The 24,283-nt window shown below is 36.7% G+C and overlaps 1 protein-coding gene across 2 annotated transcripts in view; it reads left to right on the top strand.

Moving 5' to 3' along the window:
* LOC107700740 (four and a half LIM domains protein 3-like) overlaps positions 1-24,283 on the top strand; it is a 46,606-nt gene that overhangs the window by 18,665 nt on the left and 3,658 nt on the right. For both annotated transcript variants that reach the window (XM_016502527.1, XM_016502528.1), the window contains exons 2-3: positions 21,008-21,187; positions 22,526-22,700. In XM_016502527.1, coding sequence (XP_016358013.1) covers positions 21,032-21,187; positions 22,526-22,700 — 331 coding nt within the window. In that variant the 5' untranslated portion in view covers positions 21,008-21,031. The remainder of the gene's footprint in view (positions 1-21,007; positions 21,188-22,525; positions 22,701-24,283) is intronic.

Here is a 24,283-nt window from a genome sequence, read left to right as displayed (position 1 = left end):
TAAAAGGATAATATCCTGGAATGACTTCTGATGGCAAATCATGCTGGATGCTTCCCATTTAGCAGGATCCCTTCACATTTGGATAAATTCACATAATAAATGGCATTATGAGTTTTTTTTCCCTTTCTGTCAGCTTGCCTTTTGGCAGGGACAAAGATAGAGAATCTGTCTGTTTCCTGCTGCACTGCTAATCTTTAGATAAAATGTGATAAGACAGAAGACAAACATTTAGTTCTCACAAGGCTAAAAAAAAAAAATTTTCTAAAGGCATTGCCTTAAACAATAGTAGCAATTTACTCATAAAATGTCAACATTTACTCACCGTCATGTTGTTCCCAAGTTTAAAAATATTTTTTTAATCTGAGTTAATGAGTTGATCATAAGAAGCAGTTTATTGAATTATTCATTCATTTGAATCATTTTATCCAGTTCACAACTCATTTGGACTCATCTGATTAGGTTAAGATCAACAATCCAAATAATTTTCAGTGAATTATGGCTTAAAATTTATTCTGTTTCTCACACAAAGCTATCATATGGCTCCAGAAGTCTTGGAATATAGCATACAAGTGTACTGTGTGCTACTACTATAGTGGGTTTTGGTGTTGGTGTGTTTTTTTTTTTTTTTTACAGCTTTCTTGAATTGTCAAATATTCTTTAAGATATCAAATGTTTTGCTCCAAATAAACAAGCAAAGTGGGGTGAAATACTCTTATAAAAGAGTAGTGAAGAGTGAAGACACGCATTTGACTCGGTCCGGCTGTATTATTATATGGGTCAAATTTGTGTCTGTGTTTTTTTGAGAGCTGATTGCTTGCAGGTGCGCAGACTGACCCAGCAACCGCTGCTGCTCTCATTTTGGTCAAGCTGACCTTGCTGAAATATTGGATTTTCATTAAAAAAAAAAAACATGAGACAAAGACAACCTATGAACGCCTACCATTTTCAACCCAAATTAGCCCTGTGTTCGTGCTGTGCAGTGCTTAAACCCACTGACATGCATTACGTGAAAGGGAGCATGTTCTCATATACTGTGCTGTGCTAAACTCATAATTATTACAAGCGCTACTAGCAGAAAGATGTTCCTTTCATTCAGGATGCTTGCCATGAATGGAAACATTTGTTAAGCAAATCTATTATTAATACAGATCAAATCTATTATTTATAGGCACACATCCAGAAATAAGGATCAGAGAGGACCTCCATGACGTAATTTAATTCCTGAGAACTTCACATGATGTCAAATGTCAGAGTTTGTCAGTCACAATACTTCAGTGGTGAAATGATGGCTGTGCGAATGCACATTTTGGACCAAAGATAAAAGGCGCTTTCCACTAATATGGCAGACTGTAGTGATTTAACATAATTAACCCATAATAAAAGGTCTCTAATTAAAATGGCCTGTTCCACCACTAATAAAAATGTATTTTATTAATACTGTTGCTTTAGTCAAAAAATTATGAAACATTATACTATGTATAATATAATATAATATACACTACCGTGAGACAAAGACAACCTATGAACGCCTACCATTTTCAACCCAAATTAGCCCTGTGTTCGTGCTGTGCAGTGCTTAAACCCACTGACATGCATTACGTGAAAGGGAGCATGTTCTCATATACTGTGCTGTGCTAAACTCATAATTATTACAAGCGCTACTAGCAGAAAGATGTTCCTTTCATTCAGGATGCTTGCCATGAATGGAAACATTTGTTAAGCAAATCTATTATTAATACAGATCAAATCTATTATTTATAGGCACACATCCAGAAATAAGGATCAGAGAGGACCTCCATGACGTAATTTAATTCCTGAGAACTTCACATGATGTCAAATGTCAGAGTTTGTCAGTCACAATACTTCAGTGGTGAAATGATGGCTGTGCGAATGCACATTTTGGACCAAAGATAAAAGGCGCTTTCCACTAATATGGCAGACTGTAGTGATTTAACATAATTAACCCATAATAAAAGGTCTCTAATTAAAATGGCCTGTTCCACCACTAATAAAAATGTATTTTATTAATACTGTTGCTTTAGTCAAAAAATTATGAAACATTAATACTATGTATAATATAATATAATATAATATACACTACCGTTTAAAGGTTTGGTGTCAGTATGATTTACCAGAGCACCAAATCAGCATAGAATGGTCATTTGTCTGAAGGCTGGAATTTAAAAAAAATGCTGTAGGAATAAATTACATTTTAAAATATATTAAAATAGAAAAGTTATTTTAAATTGTCATATATTTCACAATATTGCTGTTTTTACTGTATTTGGTCAAATCCTTGGTGTGCATAAGAGACTTACTTCAAAAACATTAACATTTTTTACTGATGCCAAAACTTAGATGGTAGTGTAATATTATTTATTATAATATTATAAAACAAAATGTATTCAATTTAAGAGAAAATATAAGTTTACTACAAACCAGGGATGCAACAATACAGTTAGCCCACACAGTTCAGTACATATTTAGGTTTTTTTTAACCACAGTTTTCAATTCGGTTCAGTTCTGATGGCACGGATTTTTTATTTTTTGTATTTTTTTTTTGCAATTTGTGATTTAAAATGCAATTTTTAAAACAAATTTTTTTTAAAACTCCCGTACACTTCTGTACATTGGGGGAAAACATGGATTATCATATGTCTACTTCAAATTTCTTTTGAGAGAAGTATTATTATTCCTATTTTTACCCAAAATTGGATAGTTGGCCATAACTGAGTGCTATAAACACATGTAATGTCTGTTTCATTCATACTGGAAGCCAGAGGGTGCCCTCGCGCAGAAACTCCACATACTGTATGCATCACAGAGGTAATAGAAATCCCTAATATGGACAAAGGCTTTCAACTGTAGCTGAATAAAAAGAAGCTTTGTTGCCAACTTAGCAATTTTGTTGCTAGATTTATCAACATTTTTAATCCACACAAGCAAATTTTTCTTAAAAAAAAAAAAAACGGCTAGCAACAAATGTAGATATTTTTAAAATTGAATTGGTAACTTTTAGCAACTGTTGACAAGTGACTCAAACAATAAAAAGGCACGCATTTTCCATCTAAATTACACAAAAAAAGGAAACCAAAGATGCCTAGCAGTACACACATCATGTGAATTAAGTTGCTAGTTGCAGTTTTTTCAAAAATAATTGTTCATTTATGATACACCTTGTTTGTAGCTTGTACATGCAATTGTTAATCAGTTAAGTATGGGTGGCCATTTGGCCTAAAATATCCAAAGTAGTTTGACCAATAACATGCAGCTATTGTATATAATCGACCAATCGTGGCGCGTGAGAAGGTGAGATCAACAGAGAACTATCAAAGCGATGCAAATACGCGCACGTGTTTGTTCGTTCGTTCGACTTGAAGCATCGCTGCGCACCGATCATCGAATGACACCAAAGTACCGCGAGAGTGATTCGAAAGCATGAGGAGCTGTCTGCTCTGCTCTCTATAGCTCTCGTGAATGTCATACAACGATCGATCTGCACAGTGCAGACAGCCAAAACCTGGATATTTTAGGCAATATAGAAATCCTGGCAAGGACGCGTCCCATAAAAATGGCCCGTATGGTCACCCTAAGTACACTGTAAGAAAAAATATGTACAAAAATGGAAAAGGTACTGGTAATTTTCTGCCAGGATATATTATCTGTTAAGTTGTAACCCTGTAACCCGAAAACACAAAATACAATGTGTAATTTAAAATGCAGGTTAAAACTTGTGAAAAATCAATATGGAAAATTTCTTCATGTTACAGTATATTGTGCCCTATTTTTACAGACCTTTCTTGGAGTGTAGCACACTAACTAACTAACTACTAATAGGCTACACTGCTTACAACTGTAATTGTTAAGAATGTGTAGTTTTACTAGTTTACTAGCTAATAAGAAAATACATTGTATTGTAATTGTTCAAAAATTTGTAAGTGTTCAATAATTCAATGTCGCGTTTAAAAATATATCATATATTATATTTAAATATGTTTGTATTATGTATTTGTATTATTTTTACGAATGCATCTAAATGAACATATTTCAAATCATATTTTTTGCTGAGATTTGAGCAATCTGTGTATTCTACGCAATGATGCAGTTTTACGTTGTGATTATGTAATTGCATCACGCAATGACATCACAACGTCATTTAGTAACTTTAAGCAACAAATTGACCTGCCTTTAGCAACTTACCCTGAAAATTAGTTGGCAACACTGAAAAGAACATAGAAATGTTCTGAATGACAAAACATGAAGGCAATAAACACTCGATTGCGACAATGTATTTATCTGTGTTCTTCAAGCCATCCCAGGTATTTTCATAATAATTAAGTGTAATTATAATCCACTGCAAATCGACATAGCCTTTTTACAGTACAGAATATATTTTCTGCCTCATTCTGTGATGATAAGCTACATCAGATCACAAAAGGAAGTTATTTGAAACATTATACTGATGTCATTATAAGGGAAGATGTTCAGTGTGTTGCTTTTTCAAATGCACGTTATAAGCAGGGAGGCGTTTCCTCAACTCAGCACGTAGACTCACGGGCACACAAACAGAGCCAATTCTGAGAGAAATAAAACGCACAGAAATTATTTAAATGCAAAACCGAAAAAACGCAATTCACAAGCACGTATTTTCAGCCTATTCTCTACCCTAGACATGGAAAGTGTGAAAAGCAAAGTACAGCACTTTCAGCTCATTTGCTTTGAGTTGTGTTGACATGAGAAGGAATGTAGGAGATAGCACCAAAAACCTTGGAGACTAGACCTAACAGGCCACATTCTAATGCCAAAGCATAGCAGTTGTGACTAGCAGAGAGAAGTACAAACAAAGAAAGCAAATAGGAAAGGCCTTGAACCCCTCATAGCCTGCTATGTTTATATGGCACTTGAAAAAATCCAAGATGGCGGCGCGGTCGGATGCGGCGGCTACTCCGGGTCCCAAAAACGGTGTTTTTATGTCTGTTAGTCTCGTTTCCTCGTCTTCAAACAGTCTCATCTTATCGCAGAATCAACAGATAAACACTCGGAAACACATCTATGATCGACAGAGCCTTCTGGAAATCGGCAGTGAGTACAAACAACAGCTTTCGCCGGTGACTACTGAGAAGCTACGAGGCCTCTGTCTGCTGCTGAAGCCGAACCCCGGGACCGCGGCCTCGCCTGCTGATGTTACCCACACAACACGGCGACGCCGGCGATGTGAGAGGGGACAGAAGCGCGGCAAGCGTGGAGGCACACGAGCTAGGCTAAGGGCTAACCCCACTAGACCAGCGATTCCATCACTCATGCTCTCAAACGTTCGCTCTCTGGAAAATAAACTGGACTTAATTCAACTCAGTCGGTCTACACAGCATGAGACAAGGGATTGTTGTGTGTTTGTCTTCACTGAAACATGGCTAAACGACAATATCCTGGACTGCGCTATTCAGCTTTATTTATTTTTTTTATGCATAGTTAAACATTTATATATAGTATATTCATAGTCTAAATCTGTCAGTAGGTTAGCTGTGTATAGGTACAGTGTTTATGTGAAGCATCCGTATAGTCTGTATTTTTTTAACTTATGTATAGGTAAACATTTATATATATAGTATATTTATAATCAAAATCCGTCAGTAGGTTAGTTGTGTATAGGTTTTTACTGCTTTACTGTATAGGTTTTTACTGTTTTACTTCATTGTTGTATGCCTGTATTTATGTAACACCGTGGTCCTGTGAGGCACGACATTTCGTTCCACTGTATGTCCCCACATGCAGCAGAATGACAATAAAGCTCAACTTGAACTTGAAGGAAAATTACAACTTGACTCAACTAATCACAACTATGTTCCCACTGTTCTTATTGTTTTCCTAACATCAAACAGGTCAGAGCATATCAGCTTAGTTCAGAGCAAACTTGGGTTCTCAGAAATATCTGTCAAACATTTGGGGTGGAAAAGAGCAACAAGAGAGTGGAAACGACATAAAAGAGTTATACATTAAATTCTTGGTAACTGGATGAGTTTGGGCTCTTCAATTATATTGTCGTTTAGTCAATGAACAGTGTCTCAGTCATTTGGCAACCTTATAAACCAGGTTTGGAAAGTCAAACTTGAATGTTACGCTCAATCTACCTCACCAGCGATTATTCTAACCATTGTAAGTAATTTGTCATGTTGAGGATGAAGCGGTGTGCTTAAGAGCAGTTTCCATCAACAACATCAAAAGACATCTGATCAAGGCAAGTGTTCCAGAGGTTAAAAAGCCCTCTGCTATAGCATGCTGAAAAACCACCAGTGAAATTTAGGAGCCCACCCTTAGCCCAAGGAAATGCTTTACAAATGCCCCTTGTGTTTGCCAGACCACCTTTCTGTGTCTTTATTTTGTACTCTGCATGGAGAAGAACGAGTCCAGACATCTGACGTGTAGCATTGCCAAGCCTCTGCAGCACTCTGCTCTAATCGTAGGGTTGTTCTAGGAATATACAGAGCGGGACGGGCAGCATTCAGGCATCCAGTGGCCACACTTCACATCTGATGAGTGATCAGCTTAGAGTTGGTCCTATTCAAGTCAAGTAAAATGCAGCTTCAATGAGAAAGATAGTTACTGATTTTGCTATTTGAGTTTTGTCAGTCAATCCATTCATCACCAGTTTTCCTTTCCTTTTCCTTTCCCTCTTTGCGTTCTTCTTTCTTTCTCCTTTGCCTCTTCTATTCCTGTTGTTTTTTCTTTCTTTTCCCATTTCCTTTTCCCTTTTGCTTTCCAGTTAACTTTTTCCTTTCCATTTTCCTGTCCCATTACTGCGTTCTTCTTTCTTTCTCCTTTGCCTCTTCTATTCCTGTTGTTTTTTCTTTTCCCATTTCCTTTTCCCTTTTGCTTTCCAGTTAACTTTTTCCTTTCCATTTTCCTGTCCCATTAACTTTTTCTCTGTATTCCTTTTCCTTTCCTCTTTTCTTTTTCCTTTGCCTTCCTCTTTCCTTTCCCCTTTCCTTTCCCTTTGCTTTTCAATTTACTTTACTTTCCCCTTTACAATTTTCCTTTCCCATTTTCTTTTTACTTCTGGTTTTATCTTTCCTTCAACTTCTGATTTCCTTTTTATGTTTCCCTTTGCTTTCCTCCCTCCCTTTCCATTTTGCTTTTCTTTTCCTTTTTCCTTTGATTTCCATTTCCTTTCCCATTTCTTTTACCTTTTACCGTTTTGTCCTTTAGCTTTCATTTTCTTTCCCATTTCCTTTTACCTTTGCTTTCCTGTTCTTTTCCCCTTTGTTTTCGTTTCTTTCCCCTTTCCTTTCCTTTGCTTTCTAGTTTACCTTCCTTTCGCCTTTCTTTTCCCCTTTCCAATTTACTTTCCTTTTCCTTTCCTGTTTCCTTGTCTATTTGCTTTTTATTTTCTGGTCCCATTTCCTTTTATTTTTCCTTTCTTTTTCCTTTGCTTTCCTTTTTCCTTTCATTCCCGTTCCCCTTTTATTTTTCCCTTTCCCATTTGTTTTCTTCTTTTATTTCCCTTTCCTTTCCTTATTCTCCCTGTCCTTTTCCTCTCACTGCCTCTCTCTCACATCATCGCTTCATAGATGCTTGTGTTGATATTCACCTGACCTTATGTGACCTTAGGTTACAGTTCTCAAACATTAAAGCAAAGGCACATTCAGTTAAAGAAGGTTGATGACACATGGAAGACAGTGATGCCAATGACCATGTTTGGTCATAAATTCTACTCCGCGTAGCCACTGGGAAACAGAAAAGCGAGCAGGCTCGTGAGATTACAATTGTGTTTGTTTGTTCTGGGAGCAAAAATATACTCACTGCCTCTTTCTTACTGTCTTACATTATCCTTTGAACACCCCTCCCCCATCAATATCCCAACCTTAGTCGTCTTCACCCCAGTTAAAAAAAACTCTCTCCACCGCTCTCATTTTGCCCTCCTTCTCTCCTCGTTTTAATGCAATAAAGCTGTGAACATTTAATTTACCAGGTCTTTCTCTGGTTTGTCTTGGATTCCATGACACAACTCAAACCATACAAACCTCGTATTTTTAAGCTGTTCTGTTCATCCCAGTCCGCCCTTCAAACTGTCAATTTCTATCTTTGTATTCTTCTTGCCTCTGAAGCACTTACCGGCAAATACCACAGAAAGTGAAGAAAAGACGGCCCTTCCAGCATTCCTCGGGCAGCGACTCTCCGAAACCTACTTTGGCACTCTAAAGTCAACTGCATACTTCTGTCAATAGAAAGCAGATGTTGAACTGTAATATATGTCAGTTTTTTCCCCTCTGTCTCTCACTATACAAAAAGAAATATGTAGGCAAGACCCTTTTTTTTACCATCTACATGGATATAAATACAGATGATGAATAAATCTCACCTTTTCTTGGTGCAGTAGCTTGAGCAGAAGCAGACCTGAAATGCAGATAGCGTTACAGTGGTAGAAGCACTAACAAAAAAAAGTGTCACTGTTTATTTCATAGCATTCTATGAAGTAATAAATATCATGGTATACATATATGATTGTCACTGCTATGCTACCTATTCAGTACTTGTCAATCATCATACCACTGAAAAATTTACACCCAGTAACTCTACCATTAAAAAGTTTGTGGTCCCTAAGATTTTTTAATGTTGTTGAAAAAAGTCATCTGAATTTTGTGTTGCTTACTTTTTTCTGGATTCCTTAGTGAATGGAAAGTTCAAACAGCGGTTTTTTTTTGTTTTTTTTTAAATATAACAAATGTCTTTCCAGTCACTTTTGATCAATTTAATGCATCACTGCTGAATAAAAGTATTAATTTCTTTAAAAACAAATTTTACTGACTCCAAACTTTTGAATGGTAGTTTATGTATACATACGTTTTGCCTATAGTTTTGCTTATAGTACAGTAGATAATAAACCACATTAACTAAATAAATAATCTCAGACTAGTAAGCAATCACATAGAACACAACTACCACAACAACGTGATTAAAAAAAAAAACTCAGAACACCTTAGCCACTGCATAACAACACTATTGCAACCACTACAGAAACTACTTAGCATTGTGGCAGTGATTTTTGTATGGCCAAGCAGCAGTTAGCTATATTCATAATCGTGTTTGTTTTGTTGTGCCGTTAAATAAGGCCGTTATTGTTGTGAAGGGGATGATGGCTTACAGACACATCCATATGCCTCTTGAAGGGCCTGTGGTTTGTGAAGGTGATTTTTCAGGGCATACATCCACGCATCCCTTCTGCTCAAAAGCTAGGAAAATGACATCCTTGTTAATGTTAGCTCCCAAAGCAGGTGCTCATTATTGAAGTTTACGAGGTGAACCTGACTTTGCCATCCTCATGCGGCACAAGGCTGTGTTTTAAGGGCTCAATGGAGATGACATGTTTGGCCTGGTGTATGTCTGTTCTTCTGGCTTTTTGTTCTCTCACATCTAACATGTACTAAAATAGAAGAGGCTCAGAAACGAACAAACAGACCCATACTGATCAGTCACCCAAGAGTACCTGCCTTCTTGCGTCAATGAGGCTAGTAGTGATTTAATCTTTTGCAGTGGTAAATAATACTTTGGGTCAATAAAAAGGGTTAGAAAGAAAGAGCATTTGTTTATACGGGTTGTTGTCTGGTTTACGTCAAACCTTGTTTTGCAAAGCTGTCTCGGTGTGGATTATTTGCTGATGATGGTCATTCTGAAGGATAACTGTGGTCAGTGACGTCTGCATCACATGGCTGGGCCTGTAACAGAAGATGGATTCACGGCCTAAGTGCGATCACGCCCTTTGCAGTTACGACATTTGATGTCTGGCCAGTACGAATGCTAACTGTTATCACTGTCACACTAGAGAAAATGTGTAGGTTTTAAACTCTGTGGCGGCAGTCGAACAGATCATTTACTAACACTGTCAAAGCATCCTCTCCAGGGAGAGTAAACAACAAAGGCCTAATTTCACAAGCCCAACCATTACCAAAAGGCAGCAGATCTTAAACAGTGGTCCAGAGATTAAAATTTGCTGATTTAAATAAGTTACTCAATTATAATTTATTTACCAAAAACAAAAATAATAAATAATGATTGTAAAATAATAATTGGATGAGAATCAACAATGTTTGTAGTCAAATGTAGCTACCAGATCTAGTTATTTCAGTGATCAAGAACAAAACAGTCTGGCAAACTTTTAGGTCAGTAAAAGTGTTATTTCAAAGCATGTCATTTAAGCTAGTGTGTAGGGTGTAGTGTGTTGGGGTGTTTAAGAACAACTGTTCTAGAACATCAGCAGATGTCAGAAAACAGCTATTTTATGTACTGTGCTGTATAAAAATACCTAATGTAAGTGGATATTATTCTTATGTCTCATCTGTCATGCATCGAATACTCTGATAAAGATGATGCGTGAATGAGCGAGAGCAAACGTTCAGATTTGTTTTTGAATGTTATCTCCTCTTCATTGGCAATTGCCTCCCTGCTTCCTCCGATAAGACTCACTCTCCCTCACTTTCCTCCTTTTCTCTGCCGTTTTTGCCTTATCTGATGTGGTGAGAGCCAATCCTAAAAGGCAATACCAAGTGCACATGTACATCTTCTCCACAGCAGATTTCTCATATTAAATTGATGCTGTGACTTTACAACAGAAACATAAGCGTTTTGTCAGGCAGACATCACCTCCATCTTGTTTCTGGAACCTGTCAGCTCTTAATTTTAGCACTTCAGATTTGTCAAGAGTGTCTGTCCTCGGAAATTCAATATGGAGTCAATGTACTCCACTGTCAGTACATTGTTAGCACAAGTTAGCACTTGTCAATTTACTGTACGATTAGTGATAGACTATCTCTGTATTTGTTATGTTAAAAAATTGTGGATAGAAAAAAAATTGGCAGGCAAAATATTTTTGGTTTAAAAATTGTAAGAATAACTGCTAAGAAGAGTGTAAACAGTCAAAACTGATAATGTGAAATATTATTGCAATTTAAAATAACTTTTCTCGTTTAGTACATTCAAATATGTGTATGTATAATAAATATATATACAAATATATTATTAATTGCTCTGTTGCTATTGGACATACAATGTAGCTTCCTTAGCCTCAGATGATATACAGCAGTATCTGCTGGTGGTGTTTTTTCTACTGACTGTAAATCAAATCCAGAGCTATCGCTGTGCCTGGAGCTGCTCCAATGGCAGACTGATCTCAGCATGGTGCTGTCTGTTTACCCATATGCTGCATTTTTACTCGCCAGTTTAATTTATAAATCTTTGTGATCCTACCCACCATTTATCACTCTGTTTTGCCCTTAATATAAAAAATATAAAAGCTACATTGTACATAAACAGAATATACTACTCTTTTCTCATATCTAACAGAGAATATTACATTCATCACATTTGCCACAAGCCTGAAATTATGTGGCCAATCATGGCAGCCTGACAGGATCTATTCTGCAGTGGGATCCTTGACACAGGACAGTATGTTATTCCATTGACAGAATATTTAATTCAATGGCAACAATATCTGATGATATACAGTAAAAGTAGGGGAGTGTTGTGTAATAGTCACAGTGAGGTGGCAAGTAGCCATTGCCTCCTGTTGCCCAGGCAGACGTTTGACAGGCCGATCTCTGGCTGGACCCTAGGAACAGGAAGGGACCGGGTCAGTTTCCCAGCTGGAGGCACAGCCGGCCCGTTTAAAGTGAAGCGGAGCGTGCTAGGAGTTTGGTCAGAGGATTAGTGCTGTTGTCTATGAAACTGCAGCGGGAAGGGGGTTTGCGTGAACACTCTGCCCATGCCCCTACTGCTTTGCTCCCTTTCAGTCTGGCCTCTCTGAAGTTAGACAAACATGCCATTGTGACCTTGTCATTCCCCAAGAATCTCACAAACTGTTCTGAGAAAGACCGCCATATCCTTCAGATACAGATAGGACCAGAAGGCAACAAGATAGCTGCTTTGACATATTTAAGAGCTGGCCTAAAGTCGCTAAAACTCTTATTTCCTTCATAATAGTGCAGGAAGACGGCCTGACAGCATTGGAAATGACCAAAGACACAGTATGTGGCAACTGTCTATGCTGAAAGCCACAAAGCTGCATGTCGTCTCAGAATGTTCACTATCACCAAGCAATCAGCAACAGTAAAATGGTTAAATAAGTATTTTAGTTTGTTAGTATATTAGTTAATAATAGAACTGCAACAACAATATGGATAAAGCAAAATATCATCCAAATTATTAGGCCAGAGACCACACTGAAAAAAATAACTATTAAGATTTACTTTAAAAAATTTTGGTAACAAATTGCACGAACACATTTTAAGTAAATTTTACTGCTCTAATATCACGTACAACTTACTCACTATTAAGTAAAATCTACTTACTAAACTTAACATTCATGAAGAAATTAAATCTAATTGCACCCTAATTAAGTAAATATTACGTAATTATATTTAATTTAAAAGTGTTTATTTAAAGTAATTAAGTAAAGTTTATTTATTATTTTATAGACAGGAGCCTTGCATTTATAAAAATATTAAGTAAATCCTACTATTATTTACTGAAGTAAATAAGTAGATTTTATTATTTGTTTTGATCAAGATGTCCCATTTACTTAGTTTTATAAATATATATTACTCCCTATGATTATGTAAACATTGCTAATTTCTGCTAAACTCTGTAGGGACATGGACCTCGAGCGCCAGAGTTGAGAACCTCTGGTCTATACCTTTACCACAAATCACACAACTAAAATACAATTAAATTCTTTATTTTTCCAACATTAATAAAAGTGAATCAGTCACATTCACTCAAGTGTCCACTGTATTGGCTCATCATCAGAGTCAGGTCACTCTGTAAATAAACAGACACAATTTGTGATATTAAAACAATGATCTAAAACATTTAACCACAATTTTATATTATGCAGTGAAGAATAGGTATGCCTCGTTTGTAATGATATAACAATCATTATTGTTAACAATAATGTTATATCATGCAAAATTCAGCCATGCATCTCCTCCGTGACAAGCCCAACCGTCCCTCTGATTCAAAGCGTGGGTCCAAACACGCATGCGCGGATTCAAGCGCGCTGAACTTTTAGATTAAAGTTTACTTAATATTTCTAGATTTATGTGCAATGACTATAAAACATATAAATATTACAAGTAAATATTAATAAGAGTTACTCTTCTCACGCAGTTCATTAATTACATTAATTAAATGTGTACATTTTACTTAGAAAATTGTTGTTCTCCTTGATTTTTAATATAGATATATTAAAATATAAAGTAGAATTTATGATGATTCATTTAATATATTTTACAACACCACACATTTTTTTTTTCAGTGCAGAAACATCACAAGCTGACTTTTAAGTAATGGTTAGTAAATATATAATAAATAAAATTCATTGCAGTCTATTCACATGTAATATTTGTAAGCAAAATAATTCTATTTCAGATGAACAGGAAAAAATAACATTTCCCAGACTTTTCCAGGGTAGACTATTTCAGTTTTTTAAAACATAATATTTTTGTGTACCTATAATACTTTTGTGTGTATATGGATGGATGGATGGATGGATGGATGGATAGAAAGAAAACATGTTTTCCATGAAGACATGGTGTGATATGTTCTAATGGTTTGTCTGAAAGCAGTGACATTTTGCAGATTAGATTAAATAAACAGAGCTGATGGGTCATGGTGTTTTGTTGGACATCCTCAACCCTTAAGGACTGTTTTGCTCACAGTTTTGGTATTTTACCACAGGCCAGTTGATCACTCACAAAACACAAAGAAGAGGAAATTCCTGCTTACACTTTCAACTGCAACGTGTCAGAGGGTTGCTCGTGGTTCTGTACAAACTACCACGTTAGCTTTCAACCACAGCCAGCTCTGACTTTGTAAGTAAAGGAAGAGGTCTCATTTCATTTTCCCAGCTTCTGGATTTAATCACTTCTGGACGTCTTGCCCTGGGGTCACAGATGACATCATGCTCTCCACCTTAGTCCAAATTGCCCATTAACTCTCATGTTGCTTGTTCCATTTGTTGCTCTCATAAGATGTTTTAGAAACTCAGCACAGAAAGGAAGTAATAACATCGCCCACCCTTGACAAAATAAGTATTTATATATCGTCTTAGCTGGAACAATATTTCCCTCCATACAGTGAAGGACTCTGTCCTACCTCATCTTTAATGATTACCAGGAGGAGAGTTATTCTAACTAAAGCTCACATCTCCCCAGAGACCGTAAACACACTTGTACACTCTTAAAAATAAAGGTGCTTCACGATGCCATAGAAGAACCTTTTTGTCTAAATGGTTCCATAAAGAACCTTTAACATCTAAAGAACCTTTCTGTTTCACAAAAGGTTCTTTGTGGCGAAAGAAGGTTCTTCAGATTACAAAAAGGTAAGAAAGAGATGGTTCTTTAAAGAACCATCTCTTTCTTACCTTTTTGTAATCTGAAGAACCTTCTTTCGCCACAAAGAACCTTTTGTGAAACAGAAAGGTTCTTTAGATGTTAAAGGTTCTTTATGGAACCATTTAGACAAAAAGGTTCTTCTATGGCATCGCTTGAAGAACCTTTTGAAGCACCGTTATTTTTAAGAGTGTGTCAGGCTGCAGAACGGCTATTGTTGACGTTACTTGGGTGAACGATGGGGCCTTAAAAGCGCTGTTGGTGATCCTTCCTGGCATGTGCAAACTGCCCGTCTTGTGTTTAGATGAAATTTTATGTGAAATTTAGCATATGCTTGCCAAATCAAAGAGCAGAGATGCATAGATCTGTTGACTTTCATTATAAGCAATGTATTTTCTTCATGTACATTTAAAAGATGTTTATCAGACCTCCGTGACTTCTTTTTTTAGAACATGCTACATTTAGCACTAAGCCAGGTTTCAGTTATCCTCCTTGCAGTCTAATGCTGCGTTCACACCAAACGCGAATAGAGCGTCTGGCGCGAATGATTTCTACAAAGCTCATCGTTCTGAAAAGCGAGGTGTGCTCTGATTGGCCAGCTATCCAGTAAGTTGTGATTGGCCGAACACCTCAAGTGTGAAACGGAAATGTTACGCCCCTTACCATATTGTGATGATGCCCTGTCAGTCCGGAGCGATGATTCAAAAACACGAAAACCCATTATAAACGAGGCATTTGTTGCATCCAGTGGGGACATAATTATGGATTATAATGACATATACTGTATTTTTACGCGTTGCATTGCGCCGCGTAAACATAAAACCATGTCTGCATTTGTGATCGGAGAAATGACAAACAACAAGCGCTACTCTACACTGCTCAAAACTCACGTTTGAATCGTCAGTGGCATATTCTTTAATATAAAAAACGTACTTACGGTCTGTGAGTCAGAACAGCCGGCATTGTAGTCTACTCTACCAGGATCAGGAAACAGTCCTCCATAAAATGCGCTGGACACATCTGAATATTTGGGTTGAACTGTTCTGGAACAGTGTTGTAAATACAACTTAACCACTTATTTCTAGTCGTGTCCTCTTTTGGAAGACCAAACAAAGTAGTTTCGCTTTCACAACGAAACACTCAGCGTCACACACAGCGGGCTTGAGTGAGCGGCGGCCGGGCTAGAATGAGCGGCGGCGGGCGGGCTTGAGTGAGGCGGGCAAACGCTCTGTCATACCTTTTGAATGTGATCATGCAAAGGATTTTTGGAAAGAAATATCTGCTTGTTTTCTCTGCTTACAACAAACTTTATAGTTTTGAAATAATTAATGTACTATTTTTGATTTTGGGAATCAGGATCAAAGGAGCTGGATGATGTGTTAAAACTGTTAACTCTCTGTAGCTTATTTCATCTTCACAAATGTAAAGTTATTGATTGTATGCCCAATTTTAGGATTTTTTTTTGTATTGATCTGAAACTATTTTATGAATCTCTCTGCTCATCCCTCAATAAGAAAGCTGCTAAAACAACCGTATTACTGGAAAAAAGAATGACTTCGATGTAAAGGTAACCTCCTAATTATTCAATAATTAGGTTAATGTAATTATGTATATAATGTAATTAATGTAAAGAATAATGTAATTATTCATTTGAGTGATTTATTTTTTAAGATGTTTGTTAACTTTTTATTTATTTGTTTTTTCTGTTTATGTATATTTATTTTTATTGTTATTATGGTAATAAATGTGTTTTGTATTTTGGTTGTGTAGTCATTTTATTGCTTTGCATCAATCTGCTTCACATAGTTATATATATATTTACTGTTCTACTCAAGAAAAAAGTCGCCTACTTCTTGCATGGCCTGAGGGTGAGTAAACAAACAGCACATTTTCATTTTTGGATGAACTATCCCTTTAAGACACAATCTTAACATAGTGGCTATGTTTATGTAACTGGTTCCAGCATGCAGCTGGACACAAAAGCATAAGCACTTTAGAGAAAAATGGTTATGCAAGTAACATAACAGCTTTAGTTGTGAGAGATTTTACTCATTTATTGGAGCATTACATTAGTTGTACAATTCTTGGGAGCAGACAGTCTGTTTGGGCCTTTGCTTATCAGCAGGTGGTTGGATACAGCGCAGGAGATGCAGAGAACTTAAAGAGTTCTGTCTGTCTTGTCAGCTCTTTCTCCTTATGTTGGCTGCTTTCTGCTTTATTTCCTTGCTCTTATAAGGTTGAGTTATTTGTAGCAACCTTATTTTTTGGTCGGGCCAGTGCTAAGAATTGCACACTTTTCTTTGCTGCCTTTCACTAAATATGTTATCAAGAATGTAAGAAAAATATATTGCATATAAATGTATGTATTACATATCAATAAATGTATATGATATAAATATATAATATATATAATAGAAATAAAAGAGATATATACAGTATATATATATATATATATATATATATATCTGTTGAATGTATCCCCTGTGAATATTAAATAAGTAAATAAAAAATGCTCTGTCATACCACAAGAAAACAACAAATGGTGCTAATTTACGTGGTCAAAACATTCTAATCATAACCTTTATCTCCATACCAAAATGTCCACTGTCCAGATGGCCAGACAGTGATTCATCTTTTGTAAATCGTTAAAATATTCGTATCTGTGATGCCATGAGCACAGTGTACACTAAGTTTTTTAAAAGTTTAGCTTAAATGTGTAATATGAATAAATAGTGCTCATAAACGGCTGTCGAGATGGTATTCTCAACTGAAACGAGGCTTGGACCCGGAAACGGCGTTCCTTACGTCACTACTTAACAAGCGGATAAGTTCTTGTCAACAGAGGGCACCAGTGTTGTTGCTGTTAACTAAAACTAAAACTTCAAAAAAACTTTAAAAAAATTGTTAATTGAAATTAAGCTGAAATAAAATAAATTGAATGAAGTTAATGAAGTTCAAGTACTAAAATTACTAACTGAAATAAAACTAAAATTTAAATAAAAATAGGAATTATTTAAGAATAAAAATAAAAAAATAATAAAAATGTCAAAAGCACATAAAATTACTAAAAAAAATTAAACTAAAAATAAAAAATAAAAATAAGCTAATTCAAAATAATAATAATAATAATAATATATAAACAGTATATAAATATTACTAAAATAACTGCTGGGCATGCTATGGTACAGAATAATGATGTTAAAGGCTTATCAGAATAAATAAAGGAAAAATCAAGTTTAAAACGTATGCCAATTTCTTTGAAATGCTTGATTTAGTTTGGTTTTCAAAACGTATTTTTAAAGAAAAGTTTTAGTTTAACGACGATCAAAAATATTAAGTGGTATAACCATCAAGTAATAATATTGTTTTCTTACACCTTGAATATGTGAGTGTGCACATCTTAAAATAAATCATTATTTTCAAAAAAAAATGTAAATATATTTTCAGGGTGAGAAGTATTTTAATTCATAGGTATCAAGTTTTTGGAGAGTCACACATGACATTTTACATCCTGAATCAACCTTGCCTTATCTCTACAAAGCCATAATATATTTTAAAAGCAAATTTGCATTTTTAATGTACATTTGACTAAAAAAGGCCAAAAAAGTGTGTGATGTCATTGAGCTGCAAGAAACACAGAACCATGATAGCCTTGATGGGAACAAAGAAGGTTCATATTCCCTCAAACGCAGGTCTGTAATGATGTAAACCAGGGGCAGCCTCAGGCCACAGGAGCCTTTAACATTAACACTCCCTAATTTACGAGCAGATCCAAGGCAGAGAAGCTTTTAAAGCAGCTCTCAGCTGAGGGTAAGTGGTATCATCGTAGTAAAAGAGTGTCAGCTGATTATTTATGAAGCTTGGGGAGGTGTGTTGCCCTTTTTTTTAATCTTAGCCTTTCACACCCACGATCATTTGAGCCTTTTGTCATGCCAGGAGAAAGAGGAAAGATAAAACATGGTGGTTGATATCTTTCATCTTGCATCCTGTGATTACACCCTCCCTGTAGGCGTGTGTAAGACAGGGAGCACAAATAGATTCATTATTTCAGCGGTGGCTGATTATTATTATTAGCTGGGTGGAAACTGATACACTGAGCTTGTCTCTGCCAGGGAGGCCTATCACTTATCGTGTTCATCGTCTGTTTTATTACGTCTTAAATTGATTTTTCCGTACTGCTGGTTCGTCTGGTCAGAGGAGAACTGGCCCCCCGACTGAGCCTGGTTTCTCCCAAGGTTTTTTCTCCATTCTGTCACCGATGGAGTTTTGGTTCCTTGCCGCTGTCGCCTCTGGCTTGCTTAGTTGGGGACACTTCATTTCCAGCGATACCGTTGACTTGATTGCAAAGATACTATTTAAACTGAGCTGGATGTTGACATCACTGAATTCAATGATGAACTGTCTTTAACTGAAAAATTTGTGTTTACTATTGTCATTTTGCATTATTGACACTATTTTCCTAATTAATGCTGTTCAGTTGCTTTGACACAATCTGTATTGTTAAAAGCGCTATATAAACCTGATAGCGTTGCCGCAATGCTGTAACAATATTATTCCGTGACGGGTACTTGCAGAGCCGTACGCTCATGTTAAGGTCAAGCTGGTGTTTTTATTACACTGTCAGTTTTTGTGTTTACTGTAAATGGTTTTAACACCTCGCATTGTGAACGTGGGGTATGTTATTGTACTGAATGTGAACAAATCTGATCCGTACTCCCCTAGTGCATCTGATGTAAGACAGGCATTACAAAATAAAAAACACAAACCCATCTGTGTTGTTTTGGGATCAGTGCTTGTTCTTTCAAAAAAAAATGAAGAGTCCTTGTCACATTTGCGGTTCTCTAAACAATCTCCCTAGGTGGTCTGCACATCCAAGGTAGAAGTGTTTACTTCACAAATATTTGCTTGTGAAGCATGCAAATGCACAGACCTCCAACAGTCAAGAATATAGTCTTACCTCTGTGATCTTGCAGGCCTTTTATCTGTCAGGCAGTGAGGGGTTTGTCTTTTTTTCGGCACGTGGATGACTTAAGTGAGAACGTCTGGGTTAGATGCAAACTCCAGAAATTTGATAAACCTGTAATAAAGAGGAAAATGCCTGTAAGTCACATTTATTTATTTAGCCTATTTGGTCATATGTGCAAGCAATGGTTTGAAAAGTTGGGCTCATGAATAACTTTAAATTTATTAAATTTATCAATAATCATTCAGCTATAATTCTGGTTTGTGAACATTAAATTTTGATGTAATGTTTGCCTGATTATGTAAAAGGCTAGATATATTAAGGTGTCGTTTTCTTTCATGCAAAAACAACAAGATGCAGACAACATTTTGGAAAAAAAGATTGTTGTTTTTTTTTATTAAAAGGGTTAGTTCACCCAAAAATGAAAATTAGCTTGTGTTTTACTTACCCTCGAAGCATCCTAGGTGTATATGGCTTTCTTCTTTCAGACGAATCCAGTCGGAGTTATATTAAAATCGTCCTGGCTATTCCAAGCTCTATCATTGCTAAAGTAAGGAAACTTTGCTTCCTTTGCTCCTATAAACAAACTTGCGAGACTAGCATACCTCAGAGGCGTGCGCGCTGCGCCTACGTGCTGCATCATCCGCCGGAACTGCTTCAGTGAATGACAGTCAGCGGAAGCGAGAGAAAAGTGTTTATTACATTTGAAATATGGATATTTTTCTTACAAAAAGATCTGCACACTGTTATTCTCCCTTTATTCAAAAAAGTTAAAAATAGCAACGTTTCGGTCAAAGACCTTCGTCAGGCAAACACGACGGTCTTTGACCGAAACGTTGCTATTTTTAACTTTTTTGAATAAAGGGAGAATAACAGTGTGCAGATCTTTTTTCTATTATTTGATGTACCTTTTGATCTTGCACCTGGCCAAGACTTTTTTGGATGTGCGTACGTTGACCCCTTTCTTTATTTTTCTTACAAAAACACATGGATTCGCTACAGAGGGCCTTTATTCATCCCCCGGAGCCGTCTGCGGCACGTTTTATTATAGATGCGCAAGCTTTATTTGACGACTTGTGGACTGTTCAACTGCAACACCCTCTGACTGCAATGATAGAGCTTGGAATAGCCAGGACAATTTTTAATATAACTCCGACTGGATTCGTCTGAAAGAATGAAAGTCATATACACCTAGGATGCCTCGGGGGGTAAGTAAAACACAAGCTAATTTTCATTTTTGGATGAACTAACCCTTTAAGTACTTTTATCTTGCTACAGTGTCTCAAAAACACAGTCATCACCGTGTGAGTGAAAAAAACATTGGTCTTTGCTCTGTGTCCAAGCAAAGCAAAGCTCTTAAAACACAATGATCATCTCTCAAAAAGTGGGGGTCAAACTTAGAAATGTCTAAAAGTGGGCTCCTGTTAAAGCTCTGCTACAGCTTCCATGTCACATGCAGCACAGAGTTGTGCGCTTGCTAAATTCCAGCTTCCTCCCTGTCATTTCCCAGCTATCATCACAGAGCTATAAAACTTAATAGACGTTTTGCACAGTGCTTCATGACAGATCTGCCTGTTTGTGTTTGTTAGTGTGTGACTCTTTCTCTCAGTGCGATGTAGCCATGACTTGAAGGCTTACCTGTCTGAATGTTCCTTGTGTGTTACAGGGACTGACTCGGATCAGGAGCAACATGAGCGAGCGTTTTGACTGTGACAACTGCAAGGAGTCCTTATACGGCAGGAAGTACATCCAGGCGGAGGACAACCCTTACTGCATCCCTTGCTACGACAGCCTGTTCGCCAACACCTGTGATGAGTGCAAAGAGCTGATTGGCCATGATTCAAGAGTGAGTTGCGCTTATTAAAGGGATAGTTCTCCTAATTTACTCTCCCTTGTGTCATTCCAAACCTGTATTACTTTATTTCTTCTGTGGAACACAAAAGGAGATATTTTTGCAGAATGTTTAAGCTGCTCTTTTAAATACAATGAAAAGAAATATGGACTGTTGCTTTAAGGTGCGATCACATTTTGATGAAAATTTGCGTACAAAAAGGTCCATTGCACAGCTCACAAAGAAGTCACTTTCAGATCTTTCTTTCTGTTGGTTAACATAATGAATTTGCCTAACAAGCTATAACAAACTGAAAAGCCATGCAAATAGTGTCTGGTTTACTTTCTACAGCAAAATGTTGATTTTACAGGAGCATATCCATGGTAGTTGGAAAAATTTGAGGCTCAATTACACTGTAAAAGCATTTTAATGTGGTTTCAGGCTGAAACTGTCCATTTAGCAGATCTTTTGAGAGAGGAATTTATTGTCCAATTAGAAATGTCATTCAACTTCAGTCAGGGCAACAATGTTAAAAACCGAAGGCAAAATATTAACAACTGAGTCTTTAATCCTTCCCATTTTGAGGGTAACTAATCCCTTCAAAATGAAATAAAAACCAAACAATGCAGTTCATTTACCACTGTAGTAAACTCCCCACAGGAAATCGCAAGTCCATGCGCTTACAGACAAAGAGTCTGATGACTTATTGAAAATGAGGGACAGCAGATGCTAAATTAAGTCACTGTTTGTCTTGGCCATTTGCAGCACAGGTCATAAATTTCACCCTCCCTGTCTTATTACTATGTGTTTACATATTTTACATGAGGAGTTGACCCAGGCGCCATGATCTCCACAGACACACACTCATAACTAGATGCACATGTGCTAGCGTTTGAGAGGCTGAATTGCTATTACTTGAGATCTTAATCAGAAATGTACTTGGGATCGAGGAAAAGCAAAGTTTAATTTGTGGCCTATTTTGACTTTTTTCTCATAAACACAGCTAATATGTTGGTATGTCAACTTGTCTTTAACAATAACCACAATTTTTTAATATTCTAATATGGAGACCCCAGTGCACCATCTGCTGTTAGTTCATGTTTGTATTGAAAACCTCTTGGTTAAAGAGAGATTTCACTTTAAAAATAAAGTTTGTCATGATTTGCTCTCATGTTACCCACATGTCATTACAAACCCGTATGACTTACTTTATTCTGTGGAACACAAAAGTACATTCTTCAACATTTTTCCTTTTGTGTTCCATTGACGAAAGAAGGTCATACAACATGATTTTTGCATGAACTCTCCCTTTAAATGTTCATAACATCTCTGTGTTGTGTCCATGTGATTCAGGAGCTATTTTACGAGGACCGTCACTACCACGAGCACTGCTTCCGCTGTTTCCGCTGTGACCGTTCCCTGGCAGACGAGCCCTTCACCAGCCAGGACGATGCACTTCTGTGCAATGACTGTTACTGCAATGAGTTCTCCTCCAAATGTGTGGCCTGCGATAAAACTGTCATGCCTGGTATGAATGACATCAGCACACCTCATCAGTCATAACTCAAGTCATTACCCGACAAATCTTGTTCAGACTGGTCTCAGATCTAGTCCCTTCGCACTCTGGCACCAGTTTGCTTCTTCAGTTTGTTCTCAATTTTGCTGTGTAAGACTGCAAGTCTTCACACTACTGAAACAGACAGCTTGACATGGCCACAGGTATGCAGGTAACGTTAGATTCACAAACAGAGAAAGAGGGAAAGTTCTGCCAAAGCAAATCTGTAGTACCAACAGCATGACTAAAATAGAGAGCGAGAGATGTGAGGGAGTGTTGAGCAGTGACTACCAGGTTAGATGTGACAAAATAATTGCCAGTCTGCCTGGCGGCTTACTGTCTCTCAGCCAAATCATTGCGCATGGCTGCCGTACAAGCATCTGATGATAGGAGGAGATAAGCCAGTAAACTAAATCAGCAAGGCTGCATCCATCTGAAATGCAGGTAACGATTCCAAGAGGTTACGTATGTTCTTTTACAAGGCTTGCAAAGTGAGCCCTGTATTGAAAGTCCTTTTATGTATTTTTCTAATTCCTGCAATGCATTGATTTTCCATAAATGCGGTTAGAGTTGTGGTTAGAGTTTGTTTTTAACCTAAGTATGAAACTTCTGCAATTTATTCAGCTTGAACCACTTTCACTACTGTTCACAAGTTTGGGGCCAGTAAAAAATTTTCTTTTCAGCAAGGATGCATTAAATGGATTAAAAGTGATTTCCATTTCAAATAAATCATGTTCTTTTGAATTTTCTATTCATTAAAGTATCCTGAAATGTATTCCACAAAAATATTAAGCAACACAACTGTTTTCAACATTGAGCACAAATCAGCATATTAGAATGATTTCTAAATGGACTAGAGTAATGGCTGCTGTATATTCAGCTTTACCATCACAGTTTGGTGAACATAAGAGACTTCTTCCAAAACATTACAAAAATGTTAATGACACCAAACTTTTGAACGGTAATGTAATGCCATTTTGTTAACAATTTTAGTTTAGGTGTGTTAGTCTACTTGGTTTTTGTAGATTTTAAGCACTGTTAGAATGTTCAGCACTGACAATGTAACCAACAGTGATGTTGTCATATTATTTGAATACTGAATTGTGATTGATCTTCTTCCTGACATCTATTTGCATATTGAACTCCTGTTGGACTTTTCTTTTGTGTGCATATTTAACTATCTAAAGTCACCTTTGGACTGCAAAGATGTTTGCTGAGTATCCTGACAACGGGAAAGCAGCTCTGATGTGCTGTTTCATTCAAACAAAAATTTAAATTTTAACATTTATTTTGCTGCCTTGCAAATTCTTTTATTTCGTCCTGGAAATGTAAATTAAAATTAAAATTTGTAGCTGTTTTTTCAGAGGTAAATCTAGTGAACAAATCAAGCTGTATTACAACCTCCAAAAGCTGCCAAACCAAAAAAAAAAAAAAAGGAGATAAAAAATATTCTGCCATAATTTTGAGTCCCAGTTCATGTAACCTGAGGGCTACGTTTATAGGAAGAGGAACACATTGTTAGTGGTTAGGACCTTTGTTTGTGATGTGCAGATGAC

This window comes from Sinocyclocheilus anshuiensis, unplaced genomic scaffold (genome assembly GCF_001515605.1).
Source record: "Sinocyclocheilus anshuiensis isolate Anshui unplaced genomic scaffold, SAMN03320099.WGS_v1.1 scaffold782, whole genome shotgun sequence".
Lineage (NCBI taxonomy): Eukaryota > Metazoa > Chordata > Actinopteri > Cypriniformes > Cyprinidae > Sinocyclocheilus > Sinocyclocheilus anshuiensis.
The sequence above is the reverse complement of the archived record's forward strand: the minus strand, read 5'-3'. Positions and strand labels throughout refer to the sequence as shown.